Source organism: Cherax quadricarinatus, chromosome 18 (genome assembly GCF_038502225.1).
Source record: "Cherax quadricarinatus isolate ZL_2023a chromosome 18, ASM3850222v1, whole genome shotgun sequence".
Classification (NCBI taxonomy): Eukaryota; Metazoa; Arthropoda; class Malacostraca; order Decapoda; family Parastacidae; genus Cherax; species Cherax quadricarinatus.
The window spans coordinates 44,121,315-44,147,005 of NC_091309.1; the positions used below are offsets into that span (position 1 = coordinate 44,121,315).

The 25,691-nt window shown below is 40.9% G+C and overlaps 1 protein-coding gene across 1 annotated transcript in view; it reads right to left on the reverse strand.

The window, feature by feature from the left end:
- Window positions 1-25,691, reverse strand: part of LOC128689519 (uncharacterized) — a 292,248-nt gene that overhangs the window by 130,489 nt on the left and 136,068 nt on the right. Inside the window, exon 5 of the mRNA XM_070086504.1 lies at window positions 10,977-11,098. Coding sequence (XP_069942605.1) covers window positions 10,977-11,098 — 122 coding nt within the window. The remainder of the gene's footprint in view (window positions 1-10,976; window positions 11,099-25,691) is intronic.

A 25,691-nucleotide genomic window follows, 5' to 3' on the forward strand; every position in this document is an offset into this window, starting at 1 on the left:
ACGCTTGGGTGTATCGTGATGAATTCGAGGACCATGTTGTATTGCAGGTGTTGTTACCTGGTACTTCATTATGAGTTGTCTGACAACAGACAAACAAAATTCACCATACGGTGGTCTGTTACCAGTCTTTATTTGGTACATATTATATGCATTCAGCATTGAAATGTCCATGAGATGGAAGAAAAGTTTCATGTACCACTTGTAACTCTTACGAACACAGTCAACAAAACCAATCTGCATGTCACACTTGTCAACCAAGCGCATGTTTTGTGTATAATCAATCACTGTCACTGGTTTTCGAATACGTTCATTAGTCACTCGATCAACTTTGCCACTGTCTTGCATTTCATTACGGTGAATGGTTGTCAACAATGTGACATCTCGTTTGTCATGCCACCGTAATGCCATGATGTCATTGGCAGTAAACACCTGCACGTCATCACCACGAACACCTGCGTTGAGCCTGGGCATTTGTTTACGATTAGAACGCACTGTGCCACACACATCTGTCTTGTTCACTCGCATGAAATCACTGAGTAATGGGCTTGTGTACCAGTTATCAGTATATAATGTATGGCCCTTACCAAGATAAGGTGCCATCATGTTTCTCACTACGTCACCTGATATACCCAATAACATCTTGGTATCTTTCAATGTTTTACTACCCGTGTATACAACAATATCCAACACCAGGCCACTGTCACAATCACAGAGTACAAACAATTTTATACCAAAGCGGTTCCTCTTGCTCGGTATATACTGCTTGAATGACAGTCTACCTTTGAACAAAATCAAAGACTCGTCAATTACAAGATTCTTGAATGGATAAAAGTATATCCTGAACTTTTGTTTGAGATACATGAAAACATTTCTAATCTTGTATAACCTGTCACTTCTGTCAGGCCTGGTTTTGTCAGAGAAGTGCAACATACGTAACAGTAAGATAAACCTGTTCACTGGTATTATTTCACTGAAGGATGGGGTACAAATTAGCCGATCTGTGGACCAGTATGCTTTTATATTATGCTTATAGATGTGAGGCATAAGCATTATTGTTGCAAAAAGCAAATACATTTCTGCAACAGTCGTCTCTTTCCACCTGTGTAGTCTTGACTGTGGTGATAAGATCATATTTGCCATGGTGTACTGAAAATACTTATTACTTTCCCTGACAATAATTTCCATCAATGGCTGGTCAAAGAATAATTCAAAGAATTCCAGTTCATTGGCCGTGGTTCCAAGGGGACAGGTAGGTAGAATTCCACTTTGCGAGTCATCAAAGTGGTGAGGGCTGGGAACAAAATTGGGATTTTGCTGCCAATCCCAGATACAGTTTGCTGGTGGATACTGGACATCATAGGCTGGTTGTACGGGTGGTTGTGGCGGGCTGGTGGGTGACGCTCCGCTTTGTCCTTGAACTGACGAGTCAGCAGCATGGGTTCCCGCGTGGCACAGCGAGTCACGCATGGCGGTGCCACTACCACCACCAGCCCCACTAACACCATCCACTGATGTCTGTGGCCCATCCATGCCAAGTGTAGCCACATCATCCTCACTATCACTACCTAAAACGGGTGTAGGGCCACGGGATGTACTCCGGGATGTACTCCGGGATGTACTCCGGGATGTACTCCGTCCCCTGGGCACAGCATAGGGTACACTACCCGAGCGCATGCGGCGGCGAACATACCGACGCTTCACTGGTGAATATGTTTCCTCACTATCACTACTCGAATGATCGTCGAGCGCAATAAAATCACAATCCACGTCAGAATCATCGTCATTACTGAAGTCAGAGGCCAGGCCACAGGAAAATATTAGTTTTCTCTTACGTTTAGGAACACCCGACCGTGAGTCACGAGTGCCCACACCAGAGGTAGAAGGTCGAGGATCGTCGGGGTTTTCTGCACTATTATCGATATCCTGGTCATTATTTTCGGTCACTAACTTATCAAAGCCGTAGAATTCGTCTTCATTTCCACTTCCATCAGTGTCAGAACTATCAGACAGGAAGAGGAGAGTCCCAATTTTCCGGGGAGTGAGAGCTGACTTGCGACGAGGCATGGTGAACAAGGGTGACTGAGCCGGCGTTCCCACAATGCTATGCAGGCGCCTAGATTTTTTGTTTATGGCGCACACCCACGGCGCAGACCCATTCTCTCATATGTAGGCCTATGAGCGCTTTCGCACTAAATTTGACGGCGCTAGAATTTTGGCATAGATCTACGGTTTGGACACTCACCGACCAGCCGTAGATCTACGGGACGGACCCTGAAAGGGTTAAATAAATTTTACGAAGTGCTAAACAAAAATATGCCGCAATTTTTCAATCGTGTTATAACCAAAATGTGCCAGATAAAACCATGTTAAACAAGAGTCTACTGTATTATGGTTGTGTTTTCTATTGTAGTTATCAAGGAGTTTGAGAAGAGGGTTTATATTTGAGTGTAGTGTTCTGTGTATGTAGTAGGCACAATAACAAGTGTGGATGTTTTGCATATTAAGCAAGTTAAGACTCTCGAAAAGTGGAGGAGTATGCTGTGTGGTACAGGAGTTTGTAATCAATTGCACTGCAACTTCTTGTTGGGTTATTAAAGGTTTAAGATGATTTGTTGTGGTTGAGTCACATGCCCAAATACCACAGGAGAGGTAAAGGTAGATGAGAGAGTGGTACAGAGCAAGAAGAGCTGATAGGGGTACATAGTACCACATCTTTGAGAGAATGCTTACTGTTTTGGAGACTTTCTTGGATATTTGCTGTATGCGTGTTTAGAATATGAGACTGCAGTCTAGGTGGAGACCTAGAAATTTGTACTCTGTGTGTCTAGAAAGGGTGAACCATTTATCAATATGTTTAAACCTTTCAGGGTCAGGCCCTCTCCTAAACTTGTTCTCAGGGTCGAAAATTTTTCAAAACAAAAATGTTTTTCTTATGAAATGATAGAGAATATTTTCCCAATCATAAAGACACCAAAAGTATGAAATTTGATGGAAAACTTACGGAAATATGCTCTCGCAAAGTTAGTGGTCTTGTCAATGTTTACGCATCAGTGATTTCACCCACTTTGAGCCCTATTTTCAGCCAATTCCCATGTACCAGCCAACAAAAATCATAACTATTTCACTAGAACTCCATTTGTTCTACCGAATGAGTACAAGAAACCACCAATTTACTGATTTCAACTATCCGATAAAGTGATCAGAAATTGGCAATTTTGCCAATTTGACACAAATTTCAAAAGATGCCACTTTCCAAATGGGATCCAGAATAAACAAAACATTCTGCCACTAAAATATTTTCTCTATTCATTAGTCACGTCCTCAAGCCCCTCTTACATTTCTTTTGCTTTCCACTTTGAATTTTTATTCCAACAAAAAAATAGAAGATTTACTGTTATGCACACTAGTGCATTAGTGTAGAAATGGTATAAATAATATTAGCGCACTTGTGAAAGAATATTAGACTCACCAGTTGACGTGTATTGGACACATGGCATGATTTGTTTACTTTTGAACTTTGGCAAAAATCAAACATTCCTGCTATTTTGAGTTCAATTTCAAGGTACTTTTCATTGTGAAACCAATCAAAATCATCTCAATTTCTGTAATATGTCTTCCATTCTATAAAACGAGACCAGGAAAACTAGAATACAACCATAAATACCATACGAAAATACAGCGCAAATTCGGTTTTAAACTAAAAACACGGAAAGTTGTTTTTTCTCGTTATGCACTGTGTTTTGCAGGATTTTTTTTATATTGTACACACTGACCACATAGATCTATTCTTTCATATGTAGGCCTACCAACTTTCTCTCACTAGATCTGAAGGCGCTAGAATTTACGAGCATTAGTATAACACCAACCCTGGCGTGCAAGCTGTACTAGTATGACACTGACCCTGAAAGGGTTAACTGTACATATGAAGCTCTGTTTCCAAATAGCATAAAGTAGCTTTTGTCTATATTGAAAGTAAGTTCATTGGCGGTCATCCAAGTACTGCAGATATTTTGAGTAGTTCGGCATTTACAGTGTCTGTTAGTACGGTTGGACTTGGGTGACAGAAGACATAAGTAGTGTCATCTGCAAATAAAATGGGTTTAACAATTTCAGGGTCCGTCCCGTAGTTCTACAGCCTTACGTTCAGGGTCCGTCCCGTAGTTCTATGGCCTTACGTTCAGGGTCCAAACCGTAGATCTATGCCAAAATTCTAGCGGCGTCAAATTTAGCGCGAGAAGGCTGATAGGCCTACATATGAGAGAATGGGTCTTGGTGGTCAGTGTGCACACAATAGAAAAAAATCTGGACGCCCGCATGGCATTGTGGGAACGCCAGGAAAGTAGCTTTGTTCATCGTGCCTGGCAGCTAGGAAGCTCTCACTCCCCACTCACTCTCTGGGTGAATTCTGACTCTCCTCTTCACAACTTACAGTTCTAAGACTGATGGAAGTGGAGCTGAAGAGGAATTCTATGGTTTTGAACCATATGGTACAATTGTGCCATATGGTACAATTGTGCCATATGGTACAATGGTGCCATGTCATACAATGGTATCATATGGTGCAATGGTACCATATGGTACAATGTACTATATGGTACCATGGTACCATATAGTACTATGATACTATATGGTACCCTGCACCATATGTTATCCTGTACTGCATGGTACCCTATACCATACAGTACAATGTGCCATATGGTACCCTGTAACATATGATACCATGTTCCATATGGTCAATAGGTGTTGGTGGCATGAGACACCAGCCAAGACTGAGTGAGTGGCGACGCAAGCTAGTTACTGACTCTGCAGTTTCCGAGACAAAGTGCTTTGTCATCCACCTCAAGGAACATGTTGAGTTCCTGTACATTTGTAAATATATAATAGAACATTACTCATATACAACATTTTTGCAAATTTTTGTTGTAAACAACTACTGTAAACAAAATAATGAAAATATTAGTGTTTTTATTGTGTTGAATACAACAGTACCATATAGTACCATATGGTACAATGAACCATATGGTATCATTGTACTGTATGGTACAATGTACCATATGGTACAATTGCACAATATAGTACCATTGTACCAAATGGTGCAATTGTACCATATTCTACCATATGGTACCATTGTATCATATGGTAACATTGTATCATGTGCCATTGTACCATATTGTACCATTGTACCATATGTACAATTGTACTATATGGTACCATTGCACCCTATGGCACACTTGTACCATATGGTACTATATGGTACCATTGTATTCAACACAATAACCACACTAATATTTTCATCATTTTGTTTACAATAAACTTGTAAACAAGTTTTGTAAGCAATATAATGATAAACAAATTAGTGCAGTTATTGTGAATACAATGACTGGTCCGAACCCTTGACCGGTTTCAAACGGATTCGTTGGACAATAAAGCAGACTGTAAACGGATGGGGTTGTAGGCGCCCTTATCAAACACAAACAATAAATATAAATCAGGAACGTACACGGTAAGCTGTCCAATATACAAGTACAGTTAGAAATAGAAATACAAATAGCTAGAGCTTCATTTAAGGAGGTTATTAAAAGAATATTCAAGAGGTTGCTAGTAGAATTACAGTAAATCAACCATTCAAATCATTATGAAGCTCTGTGTAGTCTGCGGTCAATCAAACAAACGGGCTTCCACATGGATAAATTGTCATTTTCGTGGAAATTGGTGTCACGCCCCTTGTGCAGATATCCAAGAACTATCTACAAGCAGTATTAAAACAGGGAAGTGTTTTTGGGTATGCCCAAATGAGATAAATCTGTGGACTAAAATCACAAGGGTATTAAAAGAGGATAACATCAAAGCTGCTTTCATAGAAAACCTGGAAGCTTTCTACAACAGATGGGAACATAAAAAGTCTGGGCTGAATGGTACTGCCCTTGATACTGGCCATGTAGTCAGAAACTGTAAGGATGGAGGTGATGTCCTGGTAGTCAGTAAATGTGGGGCTGATAGCACTGTCCTGGGAAACAGTAATGGTGAAGCTGGAGGTGCTGTCCAGGGAGACAGTAATGGTGAAGCTGGAGGTGCTGTCCTGGGAGACAGTAATGGAGAAGCTGGAGATTTTGTCCAGGTAGTCGGGAATTATACGCAGGAAGGAATACATATAAATGACCTCATAGGGGACAGGAGTCGTAGTAGGGAAACAAGTGTAGTCAAAGATAAGATAAAACCAATATTGCAAACTAGAAATACCACAGGAAATAGCAAACAAGAGGACTCCACTAGCAATAGTGAGGATATATTACCAAAAACAACTGGTGGGAGCTCCATTGTTGGTGCTAGGGAGGATAGGAATAAGACAGGGAAACATGCACCAACAGGGAATACAGTCACAGAAACCCAAGGCAAATGGAAACCAAGCCTGTGCACATACTATGCACTTGGTATCTGCAGGCATGGGAAATCTGGAAAAACAGATGGGACATGTAACTATGACCACCCTAGAAAATGCCATGCCCATATGAACACAGGAAAATGCAAACTCCCTTCCTGTAAGCTTTTTCACCCTGAACTGTGTACCTCTTCAGTACAGGAAAGACTGTGCTATAACTTAAATTGCCAGGCACACCATCTAAAGGGGACAAAAAGATACAAAACATCCAGGCCATGGGAAAACCTGGGTAGCCACAGCCACTCAAGAGGGAGAGGTTTTTTAGTGCCAGGAAGGAAAAAAAACTGGCAGGAAATGGCAGAAATCGTACACCAAATCCAGTCATTCCTGGAGTGGAACCACAGTCGATGGCCTCCACTCCAAACCAACAGATACAGATACTAATGCCGGAAAAAAAATCCCCCCCCCCCCCAGTACCAACAATACCACCAGTCCGATGACATTCTTCTTTGCAAATATACAGGGTCTAAAGCCAGCAACAAACAACAAAATACCTTTCATCCGTGGACTGCTTGCAGAGGCAAAGGCAATGTTCGCGGCTTTCACTGAGACCCACATAAAGGATCACTTGGACAACGAAATATGGATCCCAGGTTACAACCTATACAGATGTGACAGAGTGAACAGGCAAAAGGGGGGGGGGGTTGGCCTGTACATTGCAGAGTCACTTGTTTGCACAGAACTGCTTAATGCCTCAAATGATGAAGTGGAAGTTTCAGCAGTAAAGGTCGAGAACCAAAACCTAGTCATTGTGGTAGTCTACAAGCCTCCGGATGCAACATCCCAGCAATTCCAGGAACAGCTGTTAAAAATTGACCACTGTCTGGAAAATCTTCCAGCTCCTGCACCCAACATCTTGCTCCTGGGGGATTTCAACTTAAGGCACCTAAAATGGAGGAATATAGCAAATAATATTGTTGCAGTAATAACACCAGGAGGCAGCTCTGATGAAAACTCACACTCACACGAGCTTTTAAATCTCTGCACAAAATTCAATTTAAACCGGCAAATAATAGAGCCTACTAGACTGGAGAATACACTAGACCTCATCTTCACTAACAATGATGATCTGATAAGAAATGTCACCATATCAAAAACAATATACTCAGATCACAACATAATTGAGGTTCAGACATGTATGCGTGGAGCCCCAGACGAACATAATGAGATTAGTCACAAGGGAGCATTCACCACATTCAACTTCAATAACAAAAACATAAAGTGGGACCAAGTAAACCAAGTCCTAACCGATATAAGCTGGGAAGATATACTAAGCAACACAGACCCCAACTTATGCCTAGAACAGATTAACTTGGTGGCACTCGATGTATGCACAAGGCTTATTCCTCTAAGAAAAAGGAGGAGTAGATGTAAAATAGAAAGAGACAGGCGCTCCCTTTACAGGCGACGGAAAAGAATAATAGAGCGGCTAAAAGAGGTCAATATATCTGAAATGCGTAGGGAGACACTGGTCAGAGAAATAGCAAGCTTCGAACTTAAGCTAAAGGAATCTTATAGGAATCAGGAATCACGGGAAGAACTAAAAGCCATAAATGAAATCGAAAGAAACCCAAAGTATTTCTTCTCCTATGCCAGATCAAAGTCGAGAACAACGTCCAGTATTGGGCCCCTACTTAAACAAGATGGGTCCTACACAGATGACAGCAAGGAAACGAGTGAGCTACTCAAGTCCCAATATGACTCAGTTTTTAGCAAGCCGCTAACCAGACTGAGAGTCGAAGATCAAAATGAATTTTTTATGAGCCACAAAATTTGATTAACACAAGCCTATCCGATGTTATCCTGACGCCAAATGACTTTGAGCAGGCGATAAATGACATGCCCATGCACTCTGCCCTAGGGCCAGACTCATGGAACTCCGTGTTCATCAAGAACTGCAAGAAGCCCCTATCACGAGCCTTTTCCATCCTATGGAGAGGGAGCATGGACACGGGGGTCGTCCCACAGTTACTAAAAACAACAGACATAGCCCCACTCCACAAAGGGGGCAGTAAAGCAACAGCAAAGAACTACAGACCAATAGCACTAACATCCCATATCATAAAAATCTTTGAAAGGGTCCTAAGAAGCAAGATCACTACCCATCTAGAAACCCATCAGTTACACAACCCAGGGCAACATGGGTTTAGAACAGGTCACTCCTGTCTGTCTCAACTATTGGATCACTACGACAAGGTCCTAAATGCACTAGAAGACAAAAAGAATGCCAATGTAATATATACAGACTTTGCAAAAGCCTTCGACAAGTGTGACCATGGCGTAATAGTGCACAAAATGCATGCTAAAGGAATAACAGGAAAAGTCGGTCGATGGATCTATAATTTCCTCACTAACAGAACACAGAGAGTAGTCGTCAACAGAGTAAAGTCCGAGGCAGCTACGGTGAAAAGCTCTGTTCCACAAGGCACAGTACTCGCTCCCATCTTGTTCCTCATCCTCATATCCGACATAGACAAGGATGTCAGCCACAGCACCGTGTCTTCCTTTGCAGATGACACCCGAATCTGCATGACAGTGTCTTCCATTGCAGACACTGCAAGGCTCCAGGCGGACATCAACCAAATCTTTCAGTGGGCTGCAGAAAACAATATGAAGTTCAACGATGAGAAATTTCAATTACTCAGATATGGTAAACACGAGGAAATTAAATCTTCATCAGAGTACAAAACAAATTCTGGCCACAAAATAGAGCGAAACACCAACGTCAAAGACCTGGGAGTTATCATGTCGGAGGATCTCACTTTAAAGGACCATAACATTGTATCAATCGCATCTGCTAGAAAAATGACAGGATGGATAATGAGAACCTTCAAAACTAGGGATGCCAAGCCCATGATGACACTCTTCAGGTCACTTGTTCTATCTAGACTGGAATATTGCTGCACACTAACAGCACCTTTCAAGGCAGGTGAAATTGCTGACCTAGAAAATGTACAGAGAACCTTCACGGCGCGCATAACGGAGGTAAAACACCTCAATTACTGGGAGCGCTTGAGGTTCCTAAACCTGTATTCCCTGGAACGCAGGCGGGAGAGATACATGATTATATACACCTGGAAAATCCTAGAGGGACTAGTACCGAACTTGCACACGAAAATCACTCACTACGAAAGCAAAAGACTTGGCAGACGATGCAACATCCCCCCAATGAAAAGCAGGGGTGTCACTAGCACGTTAAGAGACCATACAATAAGTGTCAGGGGCCCGAGACTGTTCAACTGCCTCCCAGCATACATAAGGGGGATTACCAACAGACCCCTGGCAGTCTTCAAGCTGGCACTGGACAAGCACCTAAAGTCGGTTCCTGACCAGCCGGGCTGTGGCTCGTACGTTGGTTTGCGTGCAGCCAGCAGCAACAGCCTGGTTGATCAGGCTCTGATCCACCAGGAAGCCTGGTCACAGACCGGGCCGCGGGGGCGTTGACCTCCGGAACTCTCTCCAGGTAAACTCCAGGTAAACACTTATACAATATACATTATATTGGTCTCACAGGCCACAAATGTTATTAGAAAAAGAAAAAAATTAGAAAAGAAAAGAAAAAATATAAAAAAACATAAAATAAAAAAATGCGATTTTGCGGAAGTCACTGATGTTGCGACCACCCAGTCATTTTGGGTCAACTTCCCACCGCTGTATCTCGGTAAGTACTGATCAGAAATTTTTTTTGTTTTATTACCTTCACAAAACTTATCTTTAATTCCGTAAGAAAAGATAATTTTTTTTTTTTCAAAATTTCTTGGACAAATATGGCACCCCTTCCGATTTTGGCCTTGGACCCTGAAAGGGTTAAGGAGTTTATATGCATTTGGGAGGTCATTGATGTAAATGAGAAAGAGAAGTGGGCCAAGGACACTCCCCTGTGGGACTCCAACAAGAAAAGGTTGTGTAGTGGAGTTAGCTCCATTTGTGTACACATACTGGGTTCTATTCTTAAGATAAGATTTTAGGTAATCGAGAGAGGTTAGGTTCACATGAGTTAGGTTCACACCTCCATTTAAAAAGATGATCGATCATATAATACAGCCTCTCCTCACTTAACGACAGAGTTCCATTCCTAAGACTACATCGGTAAATGAATTCATCGCTAAGTGAGGAGCACACTATAATGGAAGTGGGTTTGTGTAAACTCTCTTTAATATTGTTTTAATGTCACCTTAGCACCATTTTTAACATTTCTGGTATATTTTTGAAAGTTTATACAGTAGTGTACTGTATATTGTAATAAACAGAACAGAGAAAATCAGCTCTAGAATACATTATTTAGGCACTCATACTGATCAGAGAGCACGTCGTAAGTCCAAGGCATCAGTAAACGAGTGCGTCGCTAAGTGAGGAGAGGCTGTATCCAACATTATCATTATTATTATTATTACTGCATAATTATAACTACTATGATTATCAGAATTATTTTTATTACTCTTATTATTACAATTATTATTTTTGTTTAAAAACAAGAGCTAAACTCATAAGAGCCATACAGAGTAATGTCAAACAGTTGTTTTAAAAAATACCTTACCTGTAGCAATGGAACACACAGAGCAAAGGTGTTCAATCTTAGTGTTCACCTCAGCAAGTGTACTTAACAGCTGCAATGTCAATTGTGTCAACTCCTTCACTCGCAGCCAAGACATCATGGGCCTGTAATTGTTACTTTGGTTAAACATTTGTAGCTACAAGAGCAAGTTAAACTCATGGCATCTAATCTACGGTGTTTACACAATTGTCAAGTTAGCAGATACTTAAAATAGTTGAGTGAATGGCATACTGCTGACTAGTACAAAGACAAAAATACAAATTGAAAAACAAACTTTTATTGGGAATTTTTTTTTGCTCTATGTGGAGCTACTTCAAGTTGTAATAAAGCTCTACACAGGGCAAAATACTGTCTCAACAGAAGCTTATTCTGCAGCTTGTATCCATATCCTCCCTGTCAGAAACTGCATTGCTGAATTTACTGCATCAATAGATAAACATAACAACAGCGGAACCTCGGTACTCGAACAGCTTTGTACTCGAACAATTCGGTATTTGAATGCTATATTCGGTAAACAAATTGCTCAGTAGTCAACCATTTGCTCGGCACTCAACCAAACAAACAAGACCTATCAGAACTTTGCTGTAAACTATTTCGTATAAATAAGTCACTATGGGGCTTATGATGGTTATTAACAACAGCCAACCAACAAGAAAATTGGTTGGGAAAAATCCGTTCTGTACTCAAACAGATCAGCATTCGAACAGTCTTCTGGAGCCAATTAAGTTCGAGTGCCAATGTTCCACTGTATAAGCTTTCCAACCTGTACCTTAACCCTTAACTGTCCACACATAGATCTACATTCACGTGCATAACGCTCTGAACATAGATCAACATTTTTTCATTTCTTCAAAATTGGCATGATTGGCCTGAGATGCCTGGTCAGTACAGAATGGGTCTTAACACTCGGTGTGTGCAGTATTTAAAAAATCTGGGACCACTTAGTACCTTGTGGGAGCACCAGTTCAACTGAGTGCCAGTTAGAGCAAATAGCATGGCAAACACCAAGGATTCACTGATGTCAAGTCATATTAACACTCTCTTTTTAAAAAAAACAGGAAAGTGATGTAGACCCAGAGTTTAGTAGCTTTGAGATGAATATGGCCACAAGTGGTCGAGGAAATATCAAAAACCTCGATAATAACCCATGTGCAACATCCTTTCATTTCTGATAGCACTGGTAGTGTCATCCTGCCAGAATGCCATGTCATGTCATGTCATGTCCAGGCAGTCAGTCAGTCAGTCAGTCAGTCAGTCAGTCAGTCAGTCAGTCAGTCAGTCAGTCTGTCTGGCTGGCTGTGTCTAGCTGTGTCTGGCTGTCTGTCTGTCTGTCTGTCTGTCTGTCTGTCTGTCTGTCTGTCTGGCTGTCTATCTGGCTGTCTATCTGGCTGTCTGTCTGACTGGCTGTCTGTCTGTCTGTCTGGCTGGCTGGCTATCTGTCTGGCTGTGTGTTAGTTAGTTACCATTTTGTCCTAGGCACATGTCGATTAGACACTAGGCCTGTTGTGTGTGTGTAGGTGTGTATGTGTGTGTGTGTGTGTGTCTGCGTGTGTGTGTGTGTGTGTCTGCGTGTGTGTGTTAGTTAGTTAGTGTGTTAGTGTGTGTGTGTGTGTGTGTGTGTGTGTGTGTGTGTGTGTGTGTGTGTGTGTGTGTGTGTGTGTGTGTGTGTGTGTGTGTGTGTGTGTGTGTGTGTGTGTCTGTGTCTCTCTCTCTCTCTCTCTCTCTCACATGTACACATAAGTACAGTGGACCCTTGGTTATCGGCCGTAATCCGTTCCAGAAGGTCAGCCGATAACTGAAATGGCCGAAAAACCAGCTGATAACCGAGTTGGCTGATATCTGAACCGGCCGATATTCAGGGGTCCACTGTACAGTTATTATACAAAGCGTAAATTACCTAGGATAACCCAAAAATTCCAGGCAAAGTGCTATATTGTGCTTGTAGATATAAGACATAATTAACCACGAAGCATTTGCAGTGGCTCAGGAATCAGGGAGCAGCTCGTAACGCAACAGTTTTACAGCCGCTCCCTGAGACAGAGACAATTGACGGAAAGACAGACATACACAGACAAAAAGACAGATAAGCACAGCTATAACACCATTCTTCAAGGAGTTTCATATATACTCCAAACAGACAGAAAAACAGATAAGCAGAGCTAGACAGATACAGATAGACAGACAGATATATAAGCAGATAGACAGACAGACAGATGGACAGACAGACAAACATGTTTGTGTGTAACAAAGAAACCAAATAAAGTGAGGGCTTGCTGGAGCAGTGTGTATTTATCAAGTGTCACTGGGTTTACTGACACTTGTTATAACACCATTCTTCAAGGAGTTATATACAAAAAGATATAAAAAAGACCTGGAAAACCCTATCAGAAAATCTAGGAACAAAAAAGATATCACGAAACAGCGCAATTGAACTAACAAAGCCAGATGAACCCCAACTCCCACCAACTGAAACAGCAAACAGACTCAATCATTTCTTCTCCACCATAGGAAAAAACCATGCCAATAAAATCCCAAGCTCAAATACCCCACCCAATGACTACCTCACTGGCAACTACCCGAACACACTGTTCCTAGCTCCGACTAACCCAACAGAAGTCTTCCTTATTATCAACAAACTAAAAAACAAGACAGGAGATTTAAATATACCTTACCACCCTTCATATACAAAAAAGTGTCACAAGTGCTGTCACCAATCATTGTAACACACTCTAACAAATCCATCGAATCCTCTACCTTCCCTACAGTTCTCAAAATAGTGAGGATCACCCCGATCCATAAAGGAGGAGACCAAACAGACTTGAATAACTATAGGCCAATATCAAACTTACACCCTCTCTCTAAAATCTTCAAAAAATTAATTCATAAGCAAATCTATTCCTATCTCATCTCCCACAACATACTCAACCCCTGTCAGTTTGGGTTCAGGCCTAATAAAAATACGAATGATGCTATTATACACATGCTTGAACAAATATACACTGCACTAGTGAAAAAAGAAATCACACTGGGAATCTTCATTGATTTACGTAAAGCTTTTGATACAGTTGACCATGACTTGCTCCACATAAAATTGTCGCACTATGGTATAAGAGGGCACTCCCTCAACCACCTAAAGTCATACCTCAGCAACAGAAGCCAATATGTGTACACAAATGGAGCAAACTCTTCCGCACAGCCAATTACAGTTGGTGTCCCATAGGGGAATGTCCTTGGCCCTCTTCTCTTTCTTGTTTACATAAATGACCTACCAAATGCATCACAACTACTCAAACCCACACTATTTGCAGAGGACACTACATACGCCTTCTCTCACCCGAGCCCAATCATGCTAGCCAATACTGTGAATACCGAATTACAGAAAATATCTGCCTGGATGACGACTAACAAACTTACTCTCAACATTGACAAAACCTACTTCATTCAGTTTGGTAACAGAGCTACAGATGTCCCTCTTAACATAAAGATAAACGGATCACCTATCACAAAGCTCACAGAGAGAAAATTCTTAGGAATCCACCTTGATAATAGACTCAAATTTCAAATACATATACAACAAATTTCCAAGAAAATTTCCAAGACCGTTGGCATACTGTCAAAGATATGGTACTATGTTCCACAGTGAGCCCTCCTGGCCCTATATCACTCACTTATTTACCCCTATCTCGCCTATGGAATTTGTGCATGGGGCTCTACAACAATAAACCATCTCAGACCATTAATTACCCAACAAAAGGCTGCAGTCAGAATGATAAATTCCCACCACAGGCAGCACACTCCACCAATATTCTAAACTCTAAACCTACTCACCATACAAAACATCCATACTTATTACTGTACCTACTACATTCATAGAACACTTAACTCTGATATAAACCCTCCCCTCAAACGTCTCCTTACCAACCTCAACAGAACTCATGACCATAACACAAGGCACAGATCGCTCTTTGATATTCCTCATGTCCATCTCACACTATGCAAAAACTCAATGCACATAAAAGGCCCAAAAATCTGGAATTCACTGCCTGTGAATATAAAAGAAACACCCTGTTTATAAATTCAAGTCTCTTCTTAAAAATCACTTACTCACCCACAACCAAATAAATGCTGAATAACTGTATCTCATAAATGTTTAACCTGTGACCCAATCAAACTTTGTTATTTTTAATTACATTATCTAACAGAATACTCCATTCTACTGAATGCACAGCAACACAGTCAATGACCATATGACCTGTCTTTGAATACTCATTTGTGCTTGATTGTCCATAATGCTCTCCATACAAGGGGCTTTGGCATGTTACACTTAACCACTGTATTTCCTTGTACTTCTATGTATTATGTTCAAATAAATAAATAAATACTCGAGGCACACACAGGCAGACAGAAAGACAGATAAGCAGAGCTAGACAGACACAGACAGAGAGACAGATAGGCAGATAAAGAGACAGACAGACAGACAGACAAACATGTTTATGTGTAACAGTGAAAAAACAAATATAGGAGGGTTCCTTGAGTGCACATTCATCAAGTGTCACTGCCTGTCAGCAGTTTACTAACACTTATCATAACACCATGCTTCAAGGTATACTCCAGTATGTCTAAAACATTGCTGAGACCTATCAATACTTTGTACAGTGGTCCCTCGTTTATCGTCCGTTCCTGGAAGTGAGACTATTATCGAAATAGACGATTTTCGAATCAATTTTCCCCATAAGAAATAATGTAAATACAATTAATCCGTTCCTGACACCCAGAAGTATTAAAACAAAAAATATTTTTACATGAAATATAGATGTAGTACATAAACAATACAGTGGGACATGATGAATGAAACATTAACAGCATAACACTTACCTTTATTGGTGATTCTTCTTAGTGTATGGAAGACTGGAGGAGGAGAGAGACTGGATTAGTTACTGTTTGGAAGGGGAATCCCCTTCCATTAACACTTCAGGTACTACCAAGTCCTTTTCTGGGGGTTACTTCTCTTCTCTGTTTCTTAATGCCACTAGGACCAGCTTGAGTCACTGGAGTCCTGTCTTGCAAAAAACTGTCCAGAGAGCTCTGTTTCTGGCATCTCTTTAAAACTTCCCTAAAATGGGCCAAGACTCTGTCACTGTACAAGTTGCCGATATGGCTTGCAACATCCTTCTCAGGGTGATGTTTCTCCATAAATCTTTCCATCCTACCTCACATTTCAAAAATCTCCTTAATTTCTGAAGGAACCTTCTTCCATCTCACTTCCTCCTCCTCTGCAGCAAGATTCTGACCTGCGATCTGTTGCTGTTCCTGCTGAAGCTCTTGCAGCTCCTCAGTGGTTAGCTCTTCGTTGTGGTCCTCCACCAACTCTTCCACATCCTCCAAACTCACATCCAACCCCATGGAACTCCCCAATGCCACAATAGAGTTCACAACTGACATAGGCTTATCATAGTCAGCCATAAACCCTTCAAAATCCCTCTTGTGGACACAATCTGGCCACAGTTTTCTCCAAGCAGAGTTCAAAGTCCTGGTAGTCACTCCCTCCCAAGCCTTACCTATAAGGCTTATGCAATGGAGGATAGTGAAGTGTTCTTTCCAAAAATCTCTTGGGATCAAGTAAGTGTCTGAGGTCACATACTAATAACAAAGAAACGTGGAATATACTCTAGAATGAATAAAATAAGCCATTATGTATGTTACGAGGTGTTGTGTTGTTGTTGGGTGTATAAGGGCCACTGAGAGTAAGCCGTCCATAATGGTGGTGAAGCAGCAGCTGAGGCGGCGGTGTTTTCTGTAGCCCTATATAACTCCAACAACATTGGAGGAGTTAGTAGAATTGCTGAATCACTGAACAAGGCACCCTCTACCACCATCACAACCACTACCACCATCTAACACCATCACTACCACCTTCTACCACTATTACAGCTGCTACCACCATCTACCACTATTACAACTGCTACCACCATCACTACCACCTTCTACCACTATTACAACTGCTACCACCATTGCTACCACCTTCTACCACTATTAGAACTGCTACCACCATTGCTACCACCTTCTACCACTATTACAACTGCTATCACCATCACTACCACCTTCTACCGCTATTACAACTGCTACCACTATCACTACCACCTTCTACCACTATTACAACTGCTACCACCATCACTACCACCTACCACTATTACAACTGCTACCAACATCACTACCACCTTCTACCACCATCACTACCACCATATACCACCATCAACCACTATCACAACCGCTTCCACTCTACCACCACCACCTTCGTATTTTTCTACAAAATTTTTCTTAAATTATATGCGTTTCTCACATATTATGAAATGTATCGTATGAAATTGTGGGATCATCCTCACTCACTGATAAACAATGGGACACTGGCTGGGAATGGGGTGTGAGGGGGCTCGAGGCTGTGTGTACACGTCCCAGACGAACAACGATTAGCGAGTCAATGGACCATTTGCAAGCCAATGTTTGGATGAAATAACGCGACGATTTCCGAAAAGGACGACTATCGAACCGGACTATTATCGAGGGACCACTGTATATATTTCTAGACAATAGTAAATGACCCAGGCAGGTGAAAATGTTCACCTATCAGTGTGATTGTGACTATTTGAGTACTATTTCAGTACATAATATTCAATCAATCAATCAAGTTTATTGTCTATAAGGATTACAATGTGGGGTTTATAGATTTTGGATATTGTGTGGTTTACATGTTATAAAATACTAATTACAGAGGGGGCCACTAGGACACTCATCATAGCTAGGCATTTCGGTTAGACTTTGATTAATTCTAAACTCTAAATTATTACAAATTATGGAGTAAGTTGGTATTATGGCTAAGTGACTAAATACTAGTTTGTGAGTTTAGCAATGTGAATGCTTTTGAATTGGCACAATACATAGTTTCTATATTGGAGTATCACAGGCAAACTTATGACTAGTTAGGACTCATTATTTTAAGATTAATGTTCGTATTTCTGTGTTTATAGTTGGTTGACGGGGTGTATCAGGGAGTTTTGAAGGTGATGAATGTGTCTGGAGTTCTAGAGTTTTCAGGTAGGGTGTTCCAGATTTTAGGGCCTTTGACATACATTGAATTTCTGTAAAGGCTTAGTCGGACATGGGGAATGTATTTAGTACTTAGTCACTTAGCCATAATACCAACTTACTCCATAATTTGTAATAATTTAGAGTAATGGGGAATGTCGTAGAGATGTTTGTGTCTGGTGTTATGCCTGAGGGTTCTGTCACAACTATCAAGAAAGCATTTTAGGTCAAGGTTGATATTGGAGTTTAAGGTCCTGTAGATGTAGATTGCACAGTAGTAAGTGTGGATGTACTGAACAGGGAGTAAGTTTAGATCTATGAAGAGTGGGGGGGTGTGTTGCCAGGGATGGGATTTAGTGATTATTCTTACTGCAGCTTTTTATTGGGTTATTATTGGCTTTAGGTGTGTTGCTGCAGTTGATCCCCAAGCACAAATAGCATAGGTGAGGTATGGATAAATAAGTGAGTGGTATAGTGTGAGAAGGGCATTTTGCGGCACGTAGTATCGTATCTTGGAGAGGATCCCAACTGTTTTGGATACTTTTTTGGTTATGTGTTGGATATGGGTGCTGAAATTCAGGTTGTTGTCAAGGTATAGGCCTAGGAATTTGCCCTCATTATGTCTGGTAATTAGAGTGTTGTCGATCTTAATGTTAATTTGTGCATCTCCTGCTCTGCTACCAAACATAATATAGTAGGTTTTGTCAGTGTTAAGCATAAGTTTATTGGCTGTCATCCAAGTCGATATTTTGATCAGCTCCTCGTTAACAATGGTGTTGAGGGTGGCAAGATTAGGGTGAGAGATGACATAAGTCGTGTCGTCAGCAAAGAGAATGGGTTTCAGGTGTTGGGATACGTTTGGAAGATCATTGATGTATATGAGGAAGAGCAGGGGACCAAGGACACTTCCCTGCAGAACTCCAGTATCAAGTGGCCGTGTTGTTGATGCTGTGTCTTTAATGGTAACATACTGATACCTATTAGTAAGGTAAGATTTGAAATAAGCAAGCGCATGGCCTCTTATACCATAATGGTCAAGTTTGTGGAGTAGGATGTCATGGTCTACTGTGTCAAAAGCTTTTCTTAGGTCAATAAAAATTCCTAGTGGATATTCCTTATTTTCCAATGCTGTGTAAAGCAATCTAGCATTTTTATGATTGCATCATTAGTGCTTTTATTTTTCCTAAATCCAAATTGGCAGGGGTTGAGTATGTTTTGTGCTGTTATAAATGAATATACAGAAGGGCCCCACTTATACGGCTGGTTAGGTTCCAGGCTACCGCCGTAAAGCGGAAACCGCCGTAAAGTGGAACACCCTTTTTTTCCACTTATAAATGCATACAAACACTAGATAACAAGTTTACACTAACATATATTAAGTTAGCAATAGAACCAGGCATCAAAAAACAATAAAAAAGTACAATACACACATAGTGCACTCATTACTTACCTTAAAATATTTATAATCTTAATCTAGGGTGAGAAAAGTAGTATTTATTGTAAGAAATCAAGTGTGGTATGTATGGTAGTCAGCCAGGCTACCATACCAGGCCACCCCACCCACACATACAATTCTATGATATTTAAGCATCCCAGAGCGATAAAATGTATATACAGTTCACTTATTACTTACCTTAAAATATAGGGTGAGATGAGTAGTATTTATTGTAAAAAATCAAGTGTGGTATGGGTATGTATGGTAGTCAGCCAGGCTACCATACCAGGCCAACCCACCTACACATAATATTCTATTACATTTAAGCATCCCAGAGCGATAAAATGTATATACAGTTCACTCATTACTTACCTTAAAATATTTGTAGTCTTAATGTAGGGTCAGGAGTAAGTAAATGAAATAAAACGAATAAATGAGAGAGAAAGAATGAGTGCATGAGAGAGGACAGGCGCAGAGTTATGTAAACAAACCAGGCGAAGGTAAGTTTTGTAAACGAAGTGTACACGTCTGGTTTGTGTACAAGTTGCATTGTGTACAGGTTGTCTCTACATTGATAAGGTAGAATAAATAAAGAAGAACACTCCCATTCTCATGTAACATCATTTTGAGAAGAAATGATGCTCTGAGTGAAGGCAATGGAAATAAGTCACTCTGACTTTTTTGGGTTATCCTAGGTTCTCTACACATATGTTGTTATGTATGATAATCTATGTAACTGTATTTGTGTATACCTGAATAAACTTACTTACATACATACGAAAGGAATAATTTTCTACAGTTACCCCCAGTAACACATTTTCTCTTATGTTAGATTAGAGAAAATGTTATTCTTGGCGTCACTTGTACAAGTTATCTGGCTACCACATCTCATATTTATGTTTATTTATTCTATTGTAGGGTGTATTTATCATCTTTTTATGTTATGTATCGTGTTTATTATATAATTTTGAAAAAAATATCATTGATGGATTAATGAAAATGTGTATATTAACGTAATATACAACATTTAATGAGACTCGGTGACTATTATTATTATTATTACCATTTCTAATATGGCGTCACTTGTGCAAGTCGTCTGCTACCACATCTCATATTTATGTTTATTCTATTGTGGGGTGTATTTATCATCTTTTTATGTTATGTATCGTGTTTATTATATAATTTTGAAAAAATATCATAGATGGATTAATGAAAATGTGTATTTAACGTAATATACAACATTTAAATGAGACTCAATGATTATTATTATCATTACTAATATGACGTCTGGAGACATAAGACACTCTTGAACATTAAAATGGTATAAAATACCGACAGGTTGTTAGGTAAGACACATATGCAACAGTTAGGTATCTTTATTATGAAACGTTTCGCCTACACAGTAGGCTTCTTCAGTCAAGTACAGAAAAGTTGATAGAAGCAGAAGATACTTGAAGACGATGTAATCAGTCCATCACCCTTAAAGTTTTGAGGTGGTCAGTCCCTCAGTCTGGAGAAGAGCATTGTTCCATGGTATGAAACAATATGGAGATGAAGTGACAGGATGGAGCTTTTATAGCGCCAAGAGGTGAGACGTAGGCCACTAGGTTGTTGAAAGGTCAGGTCCTTCTCAAATCCAGCCGCTCTCACTAGTGGAAGTTGTCGAAGTTGATTGCAGGTCTGTACCAAGATACCCTTGTGTTGCAGTGTCTGACAGATTGAACATTAAAATGGTATAAAATACCGACAGGTTGTTAGGTAAGACACATATGCAACAGTTAGGTATCTTTATTATGAAACGTTTCGCCTACACAGTAGGCTTCTTCAGTCAAGTACAGAAAAGTTGATAGAAGCAGAAGATACTTTTCTGTACTTGACTGAAGAAGCCTACTGTGTAGGCGAAACGTTTCATAATAAAGATACCTAACTGTTGCATATGTGTCTTACCTAACAACATAAGACACTCTTACTGATTTTAATGTGTACCTGCATGCCAGCACAGTATGTAAGTTTATTTAAGTACAGGTATACATAGGTATAATTATCAGAGTATATATAAAATAACTTTTAAAAACATTTGAAATTTTGGAGTTTCCAGACAAAATGGAGAGACTTAGTGCTTACTGAGCTCACGAAGAATGTAAACAAACAGGGTGGGGCGCGGTGACCGTATTAGAAAGTCAGGTGGGGGGAGCCGTATAGCGAGTTTTGGTCATAATTTGAAATGACCGTATTAGCGGAACACCGTAAAGTGAAATGCCGTAAAGCGAGGCCCTGCTGTAGTCTCCTGTGCACGAGTTTCTCAAAGATTTTGGATAGCAATGGTAAGTTTGATATTGGCCTATAGTTGTTTAAGTCTGTAGGGTCACCACCTTTATGTATTGGTGCAACCCTTGCCATCTTGAATAGTTTCGGGAAGGTGCTAGTTTCTAGTGACTTGTTAAAAAGTAATGAAATAGCATGCGAAAGGATATGGGCCGCTCGCTTGTACAGTAATGGTGGGACATTAGACAGATTCCCTGAGTTGTTTTTAAGTGACTTTATAATCTCGGTGACTTCCGAGGGCTCAGTTGGTACAAGATAGAAGGAATTTGGGAAATTCCCATCTAGGTAGTCCCCGGCATGGGCATTAGTATGTGGGATTTTATTGGCAAGATTAGATCCTATGGTTGAGAAGAAGTCGTTTATCTTGTTAGCTGTGTCAGTGGGATGTAGTGGTGTTTCATTAGGTTTAGTTAGGACAATATTCTTGTTTTTTTTCAGTTTGTGGGTCCCTAGAATCTGAGAGTGTTTTCCAGGTCTTTTTTATATCTCCTCTAGTGTCTGTGAATCTACTGGAGTAGTATAGTTGTTTGACTTTCTTTATTACTTTGGTGAGAACTGATGAATAGTGTTTAAGAATATCTTTGTGTATTATGCCCAGTCTATATTGCTTTTCATATTGGTGTTTCTTGTCAATGGATTTCAGAATGGTGGTGGTTAGCCATGGGCAACCAAGCCGTTTGTTTGTGATCTGTTTCGTTTTTACAGGACAATGTTTGTTGTATAGTCTAAGTAATTTGTTAAGAAAAATGTCTGTCCAGTCATCAATACCATTGGCCTTGGAGAATTCTGTAGGCCAGTCAACAATCTCTAGGTCAGTTGTGAACTTCCTTATTGAGGCCTCGTCATGGAGTCTAAATGAGACTTTGTTGTATTCAAGTGGTGGTTTATTAATGTTTGTCAGGAGGAAGGTAGGGTAGTGGTCTGTAGTGCTATCTGTGATTATCCCTGATTTAAGCGGGCTAGTACAGTGGACCCCCGCATACCGCACGCATCGCATACCATACAATCTGCATACCGCTCGCTTTTTTCGCAAAAATTTTGCCTCGCATACCGCCCAAAAACCCGCTCACTGCTCTTCGTCCGAGACGCGTCCAATGTGCGGCCTGAGCCACGCTCACATGTTCTGCCGGTGGCATTGTTTACCAGCCAGCCTCCGCAGCAACATCCAAGCATACAATCGAAACATTTTGTATTATTACAGTGTTTTTGGTGATTTTTTCTGGAAAATAAGTGACCATGGGCCCCAAGAAAGCTTCTAGTGCCAACCCTACAGCAATAAGGGTGAGAATTACTATAGAGATGAAGAAAAAGATCATTGATAAGTATGAAAGTGGAGTGCATGTCTCCGAGCTGGCCAGGTTGTATAATAAACCCCAATCAACCATCGCTACTATTGGTGGTACAGCTGCTGCTGCTGCTGTACCACCGTCAGCTGCTGCTGCACTGTCAGCTGCTGCTGCACTGTCAGCTGCTGCTGTACTGTCAGCTGCTGCTGCTGTTGTACCACCGTCAGCTGCTGCTGCTGCTGCTGTAGTACCGTCTGCTGCTGCTGTAGCATCGTCTGCTGCTGCTGTAGCATCGTCTGTTGCTGCTGTAGCATCATCTGCTGCTGCTGTAGCATCGTCTGTTGCTGCTGTAGCATCGTCAGTTGCTGCTGTACCACCGTCAGCTGCTGCTACTGCTGTAGTACCGTCTGCTGCTGCTGTAGCATCGTCTGCTGCTGCTGTAGCATCGTCTGCTGCTGCTGTAGCATCATCTGCTGCTGCTGTAGCATCGTCTGCTGCTGCTGTAGCATCGTCTGCTGCTGCTGTAGCATCGTCTGCTGCTGCTGTAGCATCGTCTGCTGCTGCTGTAGCATCGTCTGCTGCTGCTGTAGCATCGTCTGTTGCTGCTGTAGCATCGTCTGCTGCTGCTGTAGCATCGTCTGTTGCTGCTGTAGCATCGTCTGTTGCTGCTGTACCACCGTCAGCTGCTGCTGCTGCTGTAGCACCGTTGTTGGTGTGGCTTATTGAGAATACCAAGAAACAATTAACCCCAGAGGATTTGCCACCCAGGATAACCCAAAAAAGTCAGTGTCATCGAAGACTGTCTAACTTATTTCCATTGGGGTCCTTAATCTTGTCTCCCAGGATGCAACCCACACCAGTCGACTAACACCCAGGTGAACAGGGAAAAATGCCTGGAACTAGTGCTCATATTGGTGAATTTAAAGCCAGCAAAGGTTGGTTTGAAAGATTTAAGAATCGTAGTGGCATACACAGTGTGATAAGGCCTGTTCTGGAAGAAAATGCCAAACAGGACCTACAGTACTCAGGAGGAAAAGGCACTCCCAGGACACAGTGTCTCATCAGTCATTGCTGCATCTTCAATAAAGGTAAGTGTCATTTATTCTTCATTTAGTAGAGAAGTACATGCACAATATATATTGTGCATGTACTACTCTACTATTGTGCATGTATCCTTCTCTTTGTGTGTAGGAAAATGTATATTTCATGTGGTAAATTTTTTTTTTTCATACTTTTGGGTGTCTTGCATGGATTAATTTGATTTCCATTATTTCTTATGGGGAAAATTCATTCGCATACCGAACATTTCGCATAACAATCAGCCCTCTTGCACGGATTAAAGTCGCTATGCGGGGGTCCACTGTATATCGGTCCATATGTGGTCTATTATGGTTGCACTTGTCTCAGTGAGCCTGGTTGGTTTAGTTATTGTTGGTATGAGAAGTGTGTTGCTCATATTGTTAATGAAATCAGTTACAGGCTGATCATCTAGTAAGCGAAGGTTGATGTTGAAGTCTCCAGCTAAGAGAAGGTGGTGCTTATTCATTTGTCTGTTTGTTATTAGTGACTTTAATTTCTCACTGAAATTTGGGATGTTTGTGTGAGAAACACTATAGAATTCAAGAAAGACATCATTGCAAAATATGAAAGTGAAGTGAGTGTAGTAGAACTTGCCAGGTTGTATAAGAAACACCATACAACCATCGTTTCCATCAAGGCCAAGAAAAAGGAAATCAAGGAAGCTGTTGTTGCGAAAGGTGCAAATATGCTCACAAAACAGAGTTTGCAAATACTCGAAGATGTGGAGACTTTGCTGTTGGTGTGGATCATCCAAAAACAGTTAGCAGGAGATAGTGTTATGCAGTCAACAATTTGTGAAAAGGCAAGGCAGTTGCATGATGATCTCATAAAAAAAAATCCCTGGAACTAATGCTAATGTTAGTGAATTTAAGGCCAGCAAAGGCTGGTTTGAGAGATTTACGAGTGTGGTGGTATACACAGTGTGGTAAGGCATGGCAAGGCTGCAAGTTCTGAAAAACATGCGGCTGAAAAATATGTTCAGGACTTCAAGGGGTACATAGAGGCTGAACAATTCAAACCCCAAGTGTTCAATTGCGATGAAACAGGCCTCGTTTTGAAGAAAATGCCAAAGAGGACCTACATCATGCAGGAGGAAAAGGCACCCCCAGGACACAAGCCTATGAAAGACAGGCTAACTCTCATGTTTTGTAGTAATGCTAGTAGGGATTTCAAAGTGAAGCCTTTACTGGTGTATCACTCTGAAAATCTCAGTGTGTTCAAGAAAAACAGTGTGTGATTGTGTGTGATGTGGAAGGCATGAGTCAAGAGGGAAATTTTCCTTGATTGGTTCAAAGAAGTGTTTGGCCTGAAAAATAAATTGTCACTCAAGAGCCTCATGGTACTGGACAGTGCTCCTGCTCATCCTCCAGACTTGGATGACCAAATGATGGAGGAGTTTCATTTCATCACAGTGAAGTTCTTACCCCCTAATACCACTCCTCCCATCCAGCCCATGGACCAGCAGGTCATTTCAAACTTCAAAATACT